This window comes from Cynocephalus volans, chromosome 6 (genome assembly GCF_027409185.1).
Source record: "Cynocephalus volans isolate mCynVol1 chromosome 6, mCynVol1.pri, whole genome shotgun sequence".
Lineage (NCBI taxonomy): Eukaryota > Metazoa > Chordata > Mammalia > Dermoptera > Cynocephalidae > Cynocephalus > Cynocephalus volans.
The window spans coordinates 97,193,595-97,211,154 of record NC_084465.1 but is presented as its reverse complement, the minus strand read 5'-3'; the positions used below and the strand labels follow the sequence as shown (position 1 = coordinate 97,211,154).

The window sequence follows — 17,560 nt, the reverse complement described above, 5'->3', positions numbered from 1 at the left end:
CACCATCTCAAGGCTGTACCACGGCAAGATGTGTAATTCTCTGGGCTGGACCTTAGCCCCAAGCCATCTGCCTGGGCTGAGAGAGGAATCCAGCCCATCCACTGCTATGGGGCTCCCCAGACATCCCAGGAGAGCCACCTGGACAGCGCTTGGGTAATAGTGGGCCTCTCATACAGACGAGTGCCAGAGGGTCCCTGCAAGATCCAGGAATGGGGGTTGCAGGATGGGAGACCTGTTCCGAAATCCACTGGGGCCCAGGAAGCTGGCCTGGTGTGTCAGCAGTGTGACTGTCCCAGCTGCACTCACAGTACACATTCTTGGAAGCACTTACAGTTTACACAACGATGGTGTTTCCCCAAGCTGCTTTCCAGGGCCAGCATGGTCTGGGGGTGTCCAATCCCCACTAGGACATGAGATGGGCAGGCCAGGCCATGCCTGTCTCCTAAGGGAGCTGAGACTCTGGACTCACTGGGCTACAGGGCCAAAGCTTGTGCCCCAGAAGGGCTGAGTCCTAAGAAAGGACACAAAGGCCATGGAGCTGACGTGTGTGTGGGCCTGGCTGCCAGCAGCCTGTTTATTTGAGTACGGCAGTGCCGGGCCCTGTGCTGACTGCCCCTCGAGGGAACTCCTCACAACACCCCTATGAGATAGGTGGTGTCAGCCCATCTTATGGGGAAGGAAACTGAGGCTCCAAGTGATCCAGTAACGTGTCCATGGCCACTTGTCCATGCCCAGCTGACCTAGCCCTGCGGCCTCACTGGGGGATGGCCTGCCACCCTGAAGGAGCCACTGTAGGGCCATTCCTCAGGACCAGTCTGCAGGTGTCATGTCCTGGCCAGGCCTCAGGGCTGTCAGTGGGACTTGAGGGTCACCTCCACGGGAAAGTGGTCGCTGATGGCAAGAGCCTGCAGGGAGAGGGGTGGGGCCTCAGGGATCCTGCTGGGCAACCTGTCCTCCCTCTCACTCCACCTTGGAAAACTGCCCCCCCACGGGGATGGGGCCCACTGGGTGTCTACAAGCCACTGCATCTGCAGGAGGGGGCCCTGGGGCCTGGGAAAGGACTGCTGTCTGTGGGTGGTCAGGGGCCAGGGTGCAGGTTGGGCCCATGACTGGCATGTGTAGGAGAGGTAGAGGCCTGGATAGGCATCTCGTCCTGCCTCCCCGGAACGGGTCCACTTGCAGGGACTGCCTCTCTAGGGACGCTGGGCTGTAAGCACCAGTGCGGGAGGGTGAGGGCCAGGTGTAAGCCACTGCAAGGAAGCTGAGGTCGGGCCGCAGTTTGCTGGCCCCTCCCGCCCGCGTGTGCCAGAGTGGGCCGGGGACCCCAGGGCCCGGCACCGCCCCACACTCGCCTGGGTCTGGTCTAGGCCGAACTCCTGCTGGAAGTTGTGCACAGCGGCCGACTGGGGTTTCAGGTTCCTGCGTAGACGGGCGCCACACACCACGATGCGGTCGTAGGCGCAGTCCGAGTTGCCCACTGTGGTGTCAGCACTGTCCGGGATGAGCCACTTGAAGACCTCGCTGCTGCGCAGGCGTATGGCGGCCCAGTCCTGCTCCCGCACGTAGCTGCAGTCGGCGTTGAAGTCGCCCAGGAACAGCATGTCCTGAAGGGCGCAGGAAGCCGGGTCTGAGCCCTGCCGGAGCAGCCACCCAGCCCTGCCTGGGATGACCCAGCCCCCGGGGTGCGCCTCCGGGGACCCCGGGGCCGATGGGGTGGGGCTTACGTCGGTGCCCCACTTGTCGATCACGTCCAGGTACACATCGTAGAGTGCGTCGATCTCCGCCACGGCGTGGTGCGGCGCCGCGTGCAGCGGGATCAGCACCAGCTCCTTGGTGGCTGCGGGAGGAGGGGTTGTCAGGCGCGGGGGGCGAGGCGGGGGCGGGGCCGCTGGCGGGGCGGGGCCAGCCTCACCGGAGCTAGGGACGGAGAACCTGACCACGAAAGGTTCGCGGCTGAAGGCGTCCTCGGGGTCTGGGTACTGGTACGTGTCCACGACCGACACCACGTCCTTCCTGGAAGCAGAGGGCGGGTGGTCGCGATGAGCCGGCCCCCTCTGGCTCCGCACGTCCCCTCCCTGAGACCGGCCCCCTCACCTGTAGATGAACAAGTACATTTCTTTGTACTGGTCCCGACCCAGGGGCTCGCTGCTCACAAAGCTGTATTCGTGCTTGGACATGCTGTGGAGACACGGGCCAGCCCGGGGGTCAAGGCACCGCACCGAGGCCTGGGATCCTGGCCGGGGATCGCGACGCGAGGCCTGCCCCCCACACCTGTTGATCTGCTCCATGAGCGCGGAGACGGCGCTCAGGTCCGGGTCTCGCACCTCCTGCACCAGCGCGACATCATAGCCGGCCAGGATCTAGGGGAGGAACCGGCAGGTGCGGGTCATGCGCAGCCGATTCACCCGCGGAGCGCAGCTGTGGCCGCACCCCTGGCTTCCGGCCTCACCTGTGAGATGATGCTGCCGCAAGCCGGTTCCGACACTTTGCTGTCGCCGAAGCTCTGGATGTTGAAAGCTCCTATGCGTAGGGCCGCAGCCCCGGAGGCCCCCAGAGCCCAGATCGCCGCCAGCAGGGCCCGGGGCCCGCCCATGGCGCTGAGCGGGCGGGCTGGGAGCGAGAGGCGGCCCGCATGAGCCTCGCCGCCCCGCCGCCAGCTCTACTGCCCAGTGCAGGCCGGGGTGGAGGCGCATCCTCCCCTGCGCTCTCTAGTTCTCCCCAGGGTGGTGCACCGGGCACTCGGCCCATGGCAGTTTTCCCAGTGGGGAAACTGAGGCTTGAATAGAGGGACCCGGTTTCCATCCAGCCCCCAACTCAACCCAGCCCCGAGACTCACCTGGGATGTGGTTGGGGCGGTACCAGAGGCTCACGGTCCCAGTCCAAGTGGGGATCCTGGGTCCAGGCTGGCAGCGTGTGGCAGCACAGGAAGGACTGCAGGGACTCGGTCCACCAGGCAGCAGCTTGGTGCCAAGGCAGGGGCGGGTATTTGAGGCCCTGGTCCAGGGAGGGGCCCCGCAGCGCTGGGCCCCGCCCCCACAGTGGAGCTGGATGCTGGGACTCCTGGCTCCTGTACCCGTACCCAGAGACCCCAAAAGCAAGGGGCAGGGGATCTGCCTAAGGAAGCTCTGGTGCGCAGGCCTGTCCAGAACTGCTCCAGAAACCCCAGCAGCCCCCCCAAGGGCAGCATCAGGACTGGGACAGAGGGTCAGCCATGTCCCCGCCCCTCAGGAACTAGGTCACCCAGAATCTGCCTCCTGAGCTGCATCCCCTCAGGAAAACTAAAGCAGAAATCGGGAAAGACCAACCCCATCCCAGGCCCAGCACTTCTACTGCTCCCACACCTGTCCTTACCTTGGGGTAAAAGGCTGAGGCTGCTCAGCCCAACCCAAGGCTCCTGGATCTCCCAGCCACAGTCCCCATGCCTCATCAGTGGACACCCTGCTACAGCCCCAGGGTTGCATGCTGGGAAGCAGCACCTTCACCCACCCACCCCAGCAGGACCAGGACACTGGGGTCACAGCTCCAGCTGGCAGGAGGCTGCCTGTCAACATGCCAGCAACACCCACGCGCCACCAAGGCGCCGCCAGGGCTGACAGAATCCCTGGGCGGGGTGGCCAGGCACAAGATGAGAGGGTGACCTGGAAAGGCGGGTGTGGCCAGGGGAACCCTTGAGGCTGCCCATGCCTCAACATCAAAAGCTGCAGGTTTCCATGTTTTATTGTAAAGAAACAAAAAACTGCGTATGTACACTCCCCCATGTCTTCTGGACGCCTGAATTCTGTGCCTTCTTATCTTCAGCAGTCCAGCCCCTGCCCCAGCCCAACTGTGACCCACAGGCCCCCGTGCTAGACGATGACAGTCTGCACCTCGAGCTGGCCCTCTGGCGAGGCAATGACCAGCTCGCCCGCATGCTCCAGGATCTCAATGTCCTCTGATGAAACCATGGTCACAGTGGCCTGTTCGGCACCATTTGCACCTGTGCGGGCTGCAAGCACGGTGCCCTCGCTGATGGCCGAGGCCAGCGTCATGGCCACCTGCTCCGTCAGGCTCTCAGGGGTGGCAATGGTGATGGTGTCAGTGGCAGCTGCCTCCGGCCCCAGCCCTGCCTCCTGGTCCACGGTCACATTCTGCACAATGATCTGGTGCCCAGCACTGGCCTGGTGCACGATCTGCCGCACCACCTTCATGATGTGGCTGTCCACCTGTGGGGGGCTCACAGCTCAGCCCAAGGGGCTGCGCGACAGAGCCAGGCTGCCCCTCCCCGCCTTCACCCAGCCCCTCACCTCCGTCTGAGTGCCCTCAATGATCTCCGTGGCTTCACTGGTCTCTGCATCATCTGCAGTGGCCTGGGCAGACAGTCAGAGGTCAGCCTTGGCCATCCCTGAGCCCCATCCCAGCCCCACCAGCCCCACACCCACCTCGATGATATACTCCTGGGTGTCAGCCACCACGGATGAGAACTCCACCAACACGGTGTGTGGGTCCTCCGTAAGGACGGTGGCAGCCGCCGCAGGGCTCTCCTCTGACACCAGCAATTCCTCCACCTCCAGCAGGCAGCCCCCTGCCAGTGCGGGGAGCTCAGTCAGGGCTGGGTGATGCCCTCCCCCTAGGCTCTCCCCTCCACCCACTAGCCCAGACCTTTGGTGCGCAGGTGCCGGTTGAGCGTGCCATGCTCGGCGAAACCGCGGCCGCACTTGTAGCACTTGAAGGGCTTCTCGCCCGTGTGGTGCCGCAGGTGCCGCACCAGCGAGCCCTTCTCCCGGAAGCCTCGGCCACAGAACTGGCACACGTGTGGCTTCTCCTCCAGGTGTGTCCGGAAGTGCACCTGCTGGGCGTTCTGTGGAGACCCACCATCAGGGCCAGACTGACCAAAACCACACAGACCACGGCTGTCCCCACCCACCTCTGGGTCTGAGTGAGGGGCTGGGCTAAGACTAAGCAGGTTGCAGGGGAGAGGGATGAAGACGGAGGGCAGGGGCAGGGGCAGGGAACATGGGGCGCATCTGGGCCCAGGGCTGGGTAGCCCAAGGATGGAGATGGGGGCAGGCACCTTGGTCTTGTAGCGCTTGCCACACTGGGGGCAAGGGTAGGGCCGCTCGTCCGAGTGGACACGCCGGTGGCCACGCACGTGGGCGATGGTCTTGTACAGCTTCCCACAGTCGCCGCAGCGGAAGCGGCGCTCGTGCACATGCACCTCCTGGTGCTTCTTGAGCAGGTAGGCCTTGGGGAAGGCCTTGCCACACTGCATACAGGTGAACGGCCTCGGCCCTGTGGCCCCAGGCAATGTCAAGCCAGGCCCACCACCCGTGGGCCCATTTGGCCACCCACTGCCCCTGCACAGGCCACCCTGGCCACCCACAAGCCACCCTGGCTGCCCATGGGCCCTTACTGGCCACCCACCTGCATGGCCCCTCTTGTGGGCCTCCAGGGTGGCTGCTGTTGGGAAGGTCTCACTGCACTGAGGGCACGGGTGAGTCCTGGGCACAGCTGAGGCCTCACTGGCCACCTGCTGGGGGACCACAGGCGAGTCTCCAGCACCCACTGCAGGCTGTGCCCAGATGTACTGAGGACAAGACCACAGACCCCACCCTGATGAGCTCCCTCATGGCCCCAGGGAAGGCAGCAAACAGATCAGTGGACAAAGTCACTGCAGAAAGCAATGCCACTCTCTGCCACAGGGAAAGCAAGGGGGCTGGCAGCCCAGGACTGCATGGTGATGGGCACCAGGGTCTGGCCCCTGGGAAAGAGCATGGGAAAGGGCACGCTGGCATCACAGGCACATACTGTCTCCATCTGCTCCACCTCCAGCAGTGGCAGTTCCGGGGCTCCCTCTCCCAGGGGCTGGGGACTGGACCTTGCAGGAGGGGCTGGCTCCAGGGCACCGTCCTCCCCAGCGACCCGCTCGAGGACAATGCCAGAGTTCTGCATGGCCTGGTGCAGCAGGTTCTCACGGCTGCCCTCGCCAGGACAGGGAAGCTCCTCAGGGCCTGAGGGCTGCAGGGGAGGCAGAGGGAGGCTGGCCAGGCAGCCTGCAAATAGCATCCACCCGCCCCCATCCCACCAGCAGACCTGTGCTGGGCCAAGTGCACCAGGGGACCTTTGTGCCCACCTTCACTCGGGGACGTGCTCTTCCTGGGTGAAGCCCAGCCCTCACCTGCCGCACCCCAGCTCCAGCACCCTTCCCACCCTCTGGCATGCTATTTACTGCCGAGCTCCCCTGCCCCCACCTCCTGCCTCCCCTGCGGCCGGACTGAGCTCCAGGTGGCACCCAGTCTGCTCTCTTCCTGCTAGAGCCAGCACCCAGAACAGAGCCTGGTGCTGAATGGGCAGAGGACAGAGCAGCCCCTACAGGTCTCCACCAGCCTGCCCCCACCTCTGGGGCCAGGGCTTTCATGCCCAGGGGCAGCTCCTGCATCTGGACATGGACTTCATGGATGACGGTGCCTTTGGCATCTGTCACCAGATGAATCACGGGTGATGTTTCCATGGGCTCGCCTGTCACTGATGATGACGTAACTGTCCCCATGGTGGAGGTGCCGGACCCTTTAAGGCAGAGCCGAGTGAGTCCTTGAAGATCACCCCCTGCCACCAGCGGCACCCAGGCCGACAGCCAAGGCCAGAACAGCAGACCCGAGGACCCAGGCAGCCACACCACCACTCTGACCTGCAGGCGTGTCCTCTTTGCTGACAGCCACGTCCTTGCTCATGCTGAAGCGGATTTTTTCTGTGCATGGGGTAAGAGACTTGAGGTGCCGGGTCAGTGCACCCGACTCCCGGAAGCTCTTCCCACACTTGGCACACTTATACGGGCGCTCGTCTGCGGAGAAAGCGGAGTCAGCCCCGGGCAGAACCGATGCCCTGCTGGCAGGGAAGGCAGGCACCAGCCGCCTCACGGCCACGCCGGCTCACCCGTGTGCCGCCTATGGTGCCGGATGAGCGAGCCCTTGGTCCGGAAGGAGGCCCCACACAGCTTGCACTCATGGTCCTTGCGGCTGCTGTGGGTGACCATGTGTGCCTTGAGGATGCTGCCCTGTGGGGGAAGTACAAGGTTCAGCGCATAACCCTGGGCAGGGGCGGGGAAGCTGGGCAGCCCGTGGCCCGGGCTCACCGTCTTGAAGGTCTTGTGGCACAGCATGCACACATAGCGGCCGTCCTTGTTCACCAGCAGCTTGACCTGGGCCTGCTCGCCCTCCCCAGTGTGCCCGAGCCCCTGCCCCTGCCGGCTGGGGCTGCCCAGAGCCTCTGCTGTCTCGTTGTCCACCGGCTCCGCTTCAGCAGCCACGATGACTTCTTTGATGTGCCCACCGTCTGAGGAGAGGCAGGTCAGCCTAAGCCCCAGGGCCCACCGCAGGCCCTGCCACCTGGGGGAGGATCCTTTCCCAGGAGACTGTCCAGAGCCCCCTCTAGTCCCAGGTCGTGGGACCTGCTGCTCTGGGCCAGGCCCAGGATCCAACTGGCACTCAGGAGACTCAACACAGAGGCCCCAAGGTCAGGCTGAAAGGGTGGGGGACACACCCCTCTGACTCTGTGCAGCTGCCTGGAGGAGCTCCAGGATCCCTGGAATGTGTCCAGTGGGGAAACCCACCATGAGCACAGACACCCCATTCCCTGAACCAAGAGGACACGCGGATCCTGGCAACATGGTGCCCAGGTACCCAGGTGCAAAGACCGGACAGGCCAGCCCAGCTCACTGCCACCTGTCCTGCTCACTGCCCTGGCTCCCAACAACATCAAGAGGGAATGCTCTGGGGGTTAACCACTAGCTGGGCTGCTGGCAGGAGGATAAGCAGGCCTGGCCAGAGCCCGGTCCCCTGGCAGACTGGGGGTGCTGGGCCTGGAAGAATGAACACTCCCTAAACACATGGGACAGTCTGAGGAAAGGAAGTTGGGCTTTTGCACTTCTCATGGGGTGTTGAGGAAATCTGACAATGCTCTAAGCCAGGCTGTAAACACAATCCATGTTTGCTGCTCATAAAAATGACGCGTGAGAAACAGCTGTGAAACCACTTCTTAGAAACCATCTAAGTCTGGCTGGCATCTTGTTTTGACGAGGCATTCTCTTGAAATGGAACGAAAGTACCGTGACTCACAAACAATTAAGGGCATCTCTCGCCCGGCCCAAGCTACCATGCTTGACGCCACAGAAGTGATCTTTCAGGACAGAGGCCTCTGACAGGCAAGGACTTAAGGGGGAAACACAAAGGTCAGAGAGGAAGCACAAGTCTGTTTCTAAGAGGAGGCATGACGGCCAGCAGAAGGGTATCCAGCCACCCCATGCAAGTGAGGCAGGGGTGTCCAGAGAGGACCCCCTGAGGCACAATGAGGGGCCACCATGCCCAGCTGAAGGCTTGGAACTGCTGGAGGCCAGAGTGTGTGTGAAGGGCCTGGCTAGCCAGAGGCCCAGGGCCTGGAGGTGCCACCAACACTCAGGGAACATGTATTCCCAAATGACGCCACCCACCCCAGAAACCAAATGCCACGCCAGAGCCAAAGCATGCCCCACCTCCCACATGACAACATTCCTATCCCTGAGTGGCCACAGGTGTCTCTGTGGCAGGAAAGTCAGGGGGAACAGCACAGAAACCATGACAGGTGTCCCAGCCACCGCCTGGGGAGAGCAACCTACTCAGAGGCTCCCTTCGCAAGCACGAGGCTGGCTTCCGCCACGTCTCCTCCACTCCCTCTTCCTACCCCAGCCAGTCCCCAGGGCTTCCCAAGGACAAGTTCTATCTGTTGCTCCAACCCACTTCCTGTCCAGCTGCCCACTCATCCACCTCCCTTAGCCCCTGCCCAGCAGGCACCCCAGTTGGCAGCCATTCCCTTCCTGGCTTCCAATCCCTGGCACCCAGACACCTGCCCCTCATTCCTGCCTCTGAAACAGCCCCCAGCTCCCTCTACCCACTCAAGACCCTGCTTGCACTTCGAATGACCCCTGCACGCTCACCTGCCTCTGAGTAACAAGAGCTTGACCCAATCCAGTCCTCTCAACACCCCCCTCCCACCACACATCAGCAATATACTTCAACTTAAAAAATAGCCATCAAAGAGGCCTGGCAGCACATGCTTATAAAAGCCACATGAAATCAGGACAGGGATGGATTGCCACCCCCACGCCATGTCAGCATGCACTAGGGAGATGAAGGCCAAGGTCAGGCAGCACATCGGGCCCAGCTGGAGCAGCAGGTGGCACCCCATCCAGCCCACACTGACCCTCTCAAGCTGACTGCTGGGGTGGGTGGGCCATGCTGGGGGTTGCGCTCAGTGGATGCTGCCTAGGGACACAGCAGAAACCAGAGGATGGTAGAGAACTGGGGAACATTCCAGGAGGACTAGGGCAGAGACAGACTGGGAAACCACGAAGGAGAAAGCAACCAGTTCATGGTTATGCACATGCTGAAGACCCCCCGACGCCTGGGTGCACCCCAGGGCTGCCCCAGCCACTGTGGATGCAGCAAGAAAGGCTCAGGTTCCCCTTTCCTGGCAGGCCCGATACTCCCTCCTCCCACAGGCCCTCCCCTGGGAAGGCTCACATGAGGCCTCAGCCCCTCTTGGCCAGCTCTTGCTCTTGGGAGAATGGAGGGTGCAGGCAGCAGAGGTCCCCCAGCCTCCGGCCCTGACCATGTACAGCTAGCCAGTCAATGACGCGTGGACAGCTAGCCTACCACCCATGGCCATGCCTGGCTTACCAACAAGATCAGGCGTGTGGCTGATGTCTGCGGCCAGAGAGGCTGCCTCCACCACAATGTGGGCCACGGTGATGGGCTCCTCTGGGCCTGCCGCTGCCGGCACCACCTACCAATGGGGGACAGGGGACAACAGGAGATGTATCTGTGGGCTCCAGAGTTCCCAGAGACAAGGCCTGGGCTCCCTTGGCATAAAGCTGTGGAGGAGTGGGCTTAGAGAGCACAGGCCTGGGCCCAGATACCACAGGACGGCTGGGGTGGGGGCTTGTCTTTCCCCACAGGACCACTGCTCTGAGCCTAGCTCCCAGCCTGGCCTCTCAAACCCAGGGCCAGGGGTTCAGCTCCATCACTCCAATGATTCTGGCCACCACAGGCTGGAGGCAGAGACTGAGCACCTGTGCGTCGTGACCAGCAACCCTGGAATAAAGCTGCGATGGCCTCTAGCACCCATACCCGCCAGGCCCAGCCAGGAGGTCAGAGGAAAGGGCTCCAGAAGTGTGGCACTGGGGGCCTTCAGGGAGGAGAGTGCACCTCTGGGAGGGGGCAGGTAAAGGGCACAGGGTCAGAGTGAGAAGACCCAGGTCCCAATGTCATCTGGGCCACTCCCTGCCGGTGGCTTGAGTTCACTGACTTGTCTCTGAGCCTCATTTCCTGACTCTGTACAATGAGGATGACAGAGCTCCCACCCAGCAGGGGTGCCATGGGTTTAATAAGACTGTGTGTGCACAGCCCCACACATGTCATGGAGGCTCCACAAAGTTGTCCATTTTTATGACAAGGTGGCAGGACCCACAGGGCTATGCTTTGTTTGTGGATCCCCAGAAACTACATGCACAGGACAGGAAACTAGCCAAAAAGACAAGAGCCATCATTATACCCTCGAGCCTAGAGAGACCCTCAGACTCTAAGAAAGGAGGGACCCCAGTCCCCCAACTGTGCGGGCTTTGGCCACCCTAGGCCATCAGGGAAACCCCAGAGAGCCGCCAGGCTTGCAGTGGCACAGCCCAGACCCTCCCTCGCCCATGGCCAGAAGCCTGCCCTCTGCCCACCCCGATGTCACCAGGAACCAGCTGTACAGGTCTGTCCTGCCTCCTCCTCCTGCCAGGTGAGCCCAGGGAGAGTAGTGTGTGTGTGTGGTGGCAGTGGGATGGGGGCTCACCTCCTGGCCCAGCAATGTGGCGGCAGTGGCAGGGGTGGCAGGCAGGGCCTCCTGAGGGGTCCGCTGGCAGGCCTTCTGAATCTTGTGCTGAACAAAGTCCTCCAAGGCCGTGAACTCTGCCTGGCAGCGGCCGCATCTGTGCACATCGTCCTCATCTGCAATGAGCCTGCAGTCAGTGGGTCCTGGCCAACCAGCCTCATCCAGCTTTCTCTCCAGCCCCAGCCCAAACTTACCACTCAGGGGGCCCAAGGCTAGGCAACCCCAGCACGAAACCCCCATCCTCTGGAGGCCTGCAGAAGCAAGGCCCACCCCAGGGAAACCAGCATCCAGCAGCAGATGGTCCTGACCACAAGCCAAGACTGCAAGGATCCACTGAGGCTGTCGTGCCCATAGCCCCACTTCAGCAACGAGGGGAGACTGGCACTGGAAGGCGACGGATTCACCCAAGCCAGTTTGGAAACAGTGGGGACTAGGATCTAAGACCGTTGGGGTTTGAATGTCCCTTGGGCACCTCGATGACCATTTCTAGATCCATTTCCTTATCTGTGTCAGGTATGAGTCTCAGCAAGCCGAGACCCACAGGGCTCTGGCTGAGAGGCCAGCCCTTGGCACACACCATGAGAGCAGGGCCCTGAACCGTGGCCACTCTTTTCTCACTGCCTTGGTGCTTCTTCAGTCCCCTATAGGTAGCATCTCCGCTCAGATGTAAACACCAAGGGTGGAACTTTCCAGAGGGCCTCCACACCCCAGGGCCACCACACCTGAACAATTCACCATCACCATGCCTGCCCCAGGTCCTGCAGGAGAGACTTCATGTTCACTGACTCCCTACTGTGTGCCAGGCACCTCACTGCGGATGTCAGTACCAACACCCTGGGGAAATGGAGATAACTATTCCTGTCCTAGAAAATGACTTGAGGCTCAAGGTCACCCAGCTGCTGAATGTGGGGGCCAAAAGCTGAACCTGAGCATCTCCTCCAGATGCCCTGCTGTTTGCACAAAGGGACAGGGAGGAGTTCCTTCCGCTTCTGTAAAAGTCTGCCAGTTCTCACCACATCAAGGTCAAACCCAGGCCTGGTGCATGGAAGGAGCCTCATCAACATTTGTTGAATGAATAAGCACATAAAAGGCCAAACCACAGCTACAGCTCACCTGCAGAGAGCCATCTGACAGAGGATGGTCTCCTCCAGATGGCTCAGTCACAAAACAAGCACTGAGGTGCCCACCACCCTCGTAATCTTCCCACCATGCCCACCATGTCTGACTTGGCACCAGGGTATTGCTACTGAAGGAAGCCCCCACCCCAGAAGAGGACACACCCAGCCCACTGCACACTGAGACAGGGCCATGGGCAGGCCCCGCAGGGCACAGCAGCCTCCAAAAGGAGCCTTCTCCAGGTTGTCACTGCCCATAGTGGTACTGCCCCTCTCCAAGCTGGAATAAGAAGGGGCAAGGAAAAATGTACAGAGATAATGAATCCTGTGGGGACAAAGACAGACCTCCTCTCCCCATAAGGTCACTAGCTAACTCCATGTCTGATCCAATCTACAGCCTCATGGGACAAGCTCCCAAGACCCAAGCTGTGTCTCCAAAAGCCATCAGTGACCCGTGAATGAGCCCTTAGTGTCTCACTGACACTGTGCTCAGTGCTTTAATACACATCTTATTTTATTTTTTTTATTTCTATTTTATTGGTGGCTGGCCAGTATGGGGATCTGAACCCCTGACTTTGGTGTTACAACACCCCACTCTAACCCACTAAGCATACCGGCCAGCCCACACTCTATTTTAATTCTTACTGTCCTCCTATAAGGCAGCAAAACTCAGATCTGATCCAGTTCTTGCTACTTACTAACTGGGTGACCCGGTCACTTTCACATCTCTGCACCTCAATCTGCTTCATCCCCAGAACGGGAACAGTAATAATAATGGTGATAATAGCATCCACTTCTCATGATTGGTCTCAGGATGAAAAAGCCAATGCTGGTAAGTGCCTGGTACATTATCACCAGTAGCAGGCGCCCCAATTTTGTAAGGGAAAGTGGACGCTCAGAGAGGTGTGGTCACCTGCCCAGGATCAAAGAGCTGGAAAGTGGCAGGTCTGGGATGGAGCCCGCGCCGGCTGCAGGGCCCCGGTTCTCCTCCATTGGGCTCTGCCGCCTCCCACGGACTGGCCCGGAGTCAGAGCCCGGGCCCCGACGCCCCGCCCAGGATCTTGCAGCCTGCAGCCCCACCCGGCCCGTCCTCGTATCCCGGCAGGTGCAGCGGGAGGGGCCCAGAAGGGGCGGGGCCGGCGGCGGCGGCGCTGCGAAGGGCACCCGTGGGCACCATGAGTATCTGTGAACGCGCCCCGGGGCCCACAGGGTGACGGAGCCTCGGGACGGCCCGGAGGCGTCGAGTGAGGCTGGGGGCTCGTGCAGCGCGGTCAGGGGCCTCGTGGGGCCCCGTGGGATCCGCGAGGAGCCGGGGTCTGGGAAGGTAGGTCGCGCCCGCACCTCAGGCCGCCGGGGCCCCCGCTGGCCCTGCTGAGCCGCCCCCGCCCGGCCGCGCCCGGCCCTGTCAGGCCCCATTACCTTCCTCGCTGAAGGGCGCCGGGAGGCCAAGAAAGCCTCCGGGAGCCAAGGCCGCTGCCGCCGCAACCCCGCCCTCGCCCACTTCCCGCCCGGCTTCGGCCCGGGCTTCTGCCGTATGAGCGGCCGTCACCCGCACTGCCATCGCGCCCTCCATGTCGCAACGCGCCGCAGGAAGATGGCGGATTTACGACCATGTCGTCATAACAACGGGCCGCGCCTAGGCCAGCAAGAGGGAACGAGGAGAGAGGGCGGGGCGGTGCCAAAGAAGGGTTGACGGACAGGCGGCGAGGCGAGGCGGGGGGAGGCGTCTGGCCTAGGCCCGCGGAGGAGGGGCCCGGCTCGCAGAGAGCAGAGATATGGCGGGGGGCGTGGCTACGGTGAAGCAAAGCGATGGGGGGCGGGGTCAGGGAGGGCCTGCGGGGTGGGCGTGGCTGGACGCGTCCGGGGAACCGGGGAACCGAGGTTGGGGCGGGGCTGGAAGGGAACCAACCTGAGAGTGAGCCCCCTAGAGGCTGGGGCTGGGTTGGGCGCTGCACCGGGACTTGAGAGCCAAGGGGAGGGGAAGGGTAGGAGGGCTGGGAGGCGCAACCTGACTAGATTCCTCCGGAAACCGAGCTCGAATCCGGGCTACGGTTCCCAGGGCTCGGACCAGGGGTGTGGTCTCGCCGCCGTCCTTCTCTCCCTCTTGACGATTACCGTAGTCACGGGAGAAGAACCCGAGTCAGAATGGCGTATTAGTCCGTTTGCTACTGCTTATTACAGAATACCTGAAACTGGGTAACTTATAAGAAAATGAAATTTATTTCTTACAGTTTTGGAGGCTGGGAAGTCCAAGTCCAGGGGCCATATCTGGTGAGTGCCTTCTTCCTGAGAGGAACTCTTCAGAGTCCCTAGGAGAAGCAGATTATCACATGGCGAGAATGGCAAAAGCGTTTTTAGTGCTCACTTGTTCTGCCTATAAAGCCATCAGTCCACTCCCTGATAACCCATCAATCCGTGAATGGATAATGGGCACAGTCCACACTATACAATCACCTGTCAAAGGCCCCATCTTTTACGGACAGAGGAAAAAAAAAAAAAAAAGGCCCCATCTTTCAAATACTATATTAGGGTTCCAACATGAGCTTGGGGGAGACATTCAAACCGTAGCAGATGGCGCATAGGCACTTTGCAAAGCCATGCATATATATTAAATTGTGATAAATACACACAAAATTTACCACTAATGACATTTAGAACATTCACAATGCTGTACAACCATCACCATTATCTAGCACCAGAACGTTTCCATCATCCCAAAAAGAAACCCGTACCCATTAAGCAGTCATTCCCCATTCTCCTTCCCATCCCCTGGCCATGGAAACTACCAATCTACCTTCTGTCTGTACGGATTTATCTATTCTGGACATATCATATAAATGGAATCATACTATATATGGTCTTTTGCATCTGGCTTCTTTCACTGAGCCTGTTTCCAAGGTTCATCCATGTTGTAGTGCATGTCAGTGCTTCATTCCTTTTTATGACTGGGTAATATTCCAGTGTGTAGATGAACCATATTTTATTCATTCATTCATCACATCTGAGTTGTTTCCACCTTTTTGGCTATTGTGAATAGTTTTACTCTGAACACCCATATACAAGTTCCTTTTTTTTTTTAAATAAGGTAATATTTAATTAGCTCTTTGAAAGTAAGCATTTTATAGGATTGACTCATTTAAGATACCAGTCATTCTCATTTTGAAGATGAGAAAACTTGAGGCACAGAACTGATAAGAAATTTGCCCAGGGCCAAACCTGAGACTCTCACCCAGGTCTGTCCAGAGCCATGGACTGGGAACCCACAGGGCTTGCCCTACCAGCTCAGTTTTTCCCTGGGGACCAACTGGATGCTGGATGCTAGGAACTCATGTGAATCAGACCCAATCCCCTCTAGCAAGGCCAGTCTCCAAGGAGGATGGAACACAGATATGGGGCCCAGAAGCTCATCATGTTCCTCAGCAGGGAGTAGGTAGCTCTGCCCTGGGAAGGGCGCTGAGCAGAGATTGTCTCCATGTTGGGGTTGCCGAGCTGGGAAACTGGGGACCTTAGGCCTGGTGGGAGCTGGGATGTGTGAGAAACAGGTAGGGTCATCTGTAGTCAGGTTGGGGTAGTAAGCTGGCTTTTTTCTGCAGATGGGTCACTCTCCACTGCAGGGTTTTAAGCAGTGGGAATGACAGTCAGAAGGACCCCTCTGCTGCTCAGAAAAAGGACCTCAGGGCCCCTGCAGAGGTGGCTCAGGAAACTGCTGGGATCCAGTATGGATGGTCTCTGAGAGGGGAAAATGGTAGGAAGAGCAGGTTGGGACTTCTGGAGCACGAGGGATCTGGGGGGCTTCTGGGTGGGAAGGACCAAGAGGCAGTGGGGTGAGGTGATGCCAGGGGGGAGGCAAGCCCAGAGCTCCTTTGAGGATGTGCAGAAGAGTGACGGAGAAGCCAGCATCCATAGGAGTGGAGAGGGAAATGATTTTGAAGGCAGAGGACAGCCTGGGTGTGGGTGGACATAAGGAAAAGCTGGCCCAGGGGAGACAGAGAGCCTGCTGGATGGAGTTGTCAGGGGCCAGGCCACGGCTCCTGCTCGGTTACTCCCTAGGAGCCAGAAAAAAGCATTCTCATCTGTGAGCTCTGAGCCCTGCCTTGGCTAGAGCCCAGGCAAACCCTCAGGCACAGGAGCAGAGAGGTCACTGGTAGGTAGAATGGCTGGGAGCAGGCAGCAAGACCAGAGTCTCCCTTTCCCCAGATGACCTCCTTTCCCAACCTGCCCTCAGCCAGACTCAACTGAACGTGTTGACTTTCCATGGCCATACCTATATAGAAACTCCAAAATCCTTTATCAGGGCTGCTCATTCCCCCTTGGTTGGATAGACTTTATTTAACCAATCATATGTTGAAGAACATTTAAGTTGTATCCTAATTTTTGTTGCCACTTGAGTCCTTTTTCAATGACCCTCTTTTTTGCTTAACTCATTTGAAGCAATAAATAGCATCTGTAAAAATACAGATTCAATGGCTACTTGTGTTTTCTAATACAGTGTAAATCCATGCAATACTGTTAAAATTAAATAGTGTCGGGCTGGCCTGTGGCTCACTCGGGAGAGTGTGGTGCTGATAACACCAAGGCCACGGGTTCGGATCCCATATAGGGATGGCTGGTTATCTCACGGGGTGAGCTTGGTGCTGACAACACCAAGTCAAGGGTTAAGATCCCCTTACTGGTCATCTTTTAAGAAAAAAAAAAAATAGTGTCTGTCCTTGCACCACCTAAAACCATTCCATGTGCAGTACAAATTCTTCGCTTCAGGGGACACTGGTGCCATCCACTCGAAGGTATATACTAGGCACACATTGTGATGGGCTCCTCTCCCATCCAGACATGGGACCACCTCACCCTGCCCTCACCCAAGTTCCATCCTCCCCCATAAAGAGCACTGTCCCTTCTAGCCTCCTCCAGGACCTTGGCCACAACCATCCTCTCTCACTACTGACCATTCCACCCCTCCCACTCTGCTTGCTCAGTCCCTACCAACTATAGACGTACGGGCACGCTCAGCAGATGTTAACCAGATGTTAAACCAACAAGATGCAGCAGAGCTCAGTTTTAGGGTCAACTGAGTTTAATCCCAATTCTGCATTGTCCAGCTGGTGACTCTCTGTGGTTCAGTATCCTCATCTACAAATGAAGGTACTAACAGTCCTGCCTCTCAGGGCTGTCCTGGGATTCTGACAAGATGATGCAGAATCATCTAAGGAGCAGCACTTTCTGTCTAGATGCTTCCTCAGTTCCCAGTAAACCAAGTTCTGTAGAAACCTGGCTATGCTGGACATCTTCAATATTTCCCATCCTGCCCAGTGTACCAGATCAACTGGGTGTTGCTGGGTGGTAAAAGCAAGGTTTGTGATCTTTTTTCAAATCCAGTTGTTTTCAGGGTCAACGCCACCACCAACACCAAGCATGAAGATTCAGGGAGGAAGGTTCTCCTCCCAGGCGGTGGGGTGCTCCAGGCAGGAAATCTTTGCAGGCCCTGCACTTGTGGGCTGTGGTGCCTGTCCTCCAGGGGTTTCCAGGCCAGCAGAGACCAACAGAAATGGGCCATTGTGTAAACAAAC

At 59.3% G+C, this 17,560-nt stretch overlaps 2 protein-coding genes across 3 annotated transcripts; both read right to left on the bottom strand.

Moving 5' to 3' along the window:
* Positions 1-28: 28 nt before the first annotated feature.
* On the bottom strand, positions 29-3,222 carry DNASE1L2 (deoxyribonuclease 1 like 2). Its single transcript, XM_063100810.1, has 7 exons — positions 2,837-3,222; positions 2,450-2,610; positions 2,272-2,360; positions 2,095-2,178; positions 1,725-2,013; positions 1,353-1,604; positions 29-905 (listed from the first exon to the last, which is right to left on the bottom strand). The coding sequence occupies exons 2-7, from the start codon at positions 2,591-2,593 to the stop codon at positions 852-854; spliced, it is 912 nt and encodes a 303-aa protein (XP_062956880.1). The 5' UTR covers positions 2,594-2,610; positions 2,837-3,222; the 3' UTR covers positions 29-851.
* Positions 3,223-3,709: 487 nt separating this feature from the next.
* On the bottom strand, positions 3,710-13,569 carry E4F1 (E4F transcription factor 1). Of its 2 annotated transcripts, none has more exons than XM_063099519.1 (14): positions 13,416-13,569; positions 10,843-10,997; positions 9,687-9,792; positions 7,109-7,308; positions 6,910-7,030; positions 6,665-6,817; positions 6,374-6,543; positions 5,785-5,994; positions 5,401-5,509; positions 5,051-5,268; positions 4,639-4,837; positions 4,419-4,561; positions 4,284-4,346; positions 3,710-4,202 (listed from the first exon to the last, which is right to left on the bottom strand). In XM_063099519.1, exons 1-14 carry the CDS (start codon positions 13,567-13,569, stop codon positions 3,846-3,848), a joined length of 2,358 nt encoding a protein of 785 aa, XP_062955589.1. In that variant the 3' UTR covers positions 3,710-3,845. The 2 variants fall into 2 exon arrangements, with proteins under 2 accessions (XP_062955589.1, XP_062955590.1); XM_063099520.1 differs by having other exon boundaries at positions 5,401-5,506.
* Positions 13,570-17,560: the final 3,991 nt, after the last annotated feature.

Excerpts from the sequence above, each read along its gene's own strand:
- DNASE1L2 (XM_063100810.1), bottom strand. The coding sequence starts at position 2,593 with ATGGGCGGGCCCCGGGCCCTGCTGGCGGCGATCTGGGCTCTGGGGGCC. Across the intron at positions 2,179-2,271 it reads CTCATGGAGCAGATCAACAG|CATGTCCAAGCACGAATACA; the intron begins GTGTGGGGGGCA and ends GTGTCTCCACAG. Across the intron at positions 906-1,352 it reads TCGGCCTAGACCAGACCCAG|GCTCTTGCCATCAGCGACCA; the intron begins GCGAGTGTGGGG and ends CTCTCCCTGCAG.
- E4F1 (XM_063099519.1), bottom strand. The coding sequence starts at position 13,569 with ATGGAGGGCGCGATGGCAGTGCGGGTGACGGCCGCTCATACGGCAGAA. Across the intron at positions 4,838-5,050 it reads GCAAGCGCTACAAGACCAAG|AACGCCCAGCAGGTGCACTT; the intron begins GTGCCTGCCCCC and ends GGGTCTCCACAG. Across the intron at positions 4,347-4,418 it reads CCCAGGAGTATATCATCGAG|GCCACTGCAGATGATGCAGA; the intron begins GTGGGTGTGGGG and ends CTGTCTGCCCAG.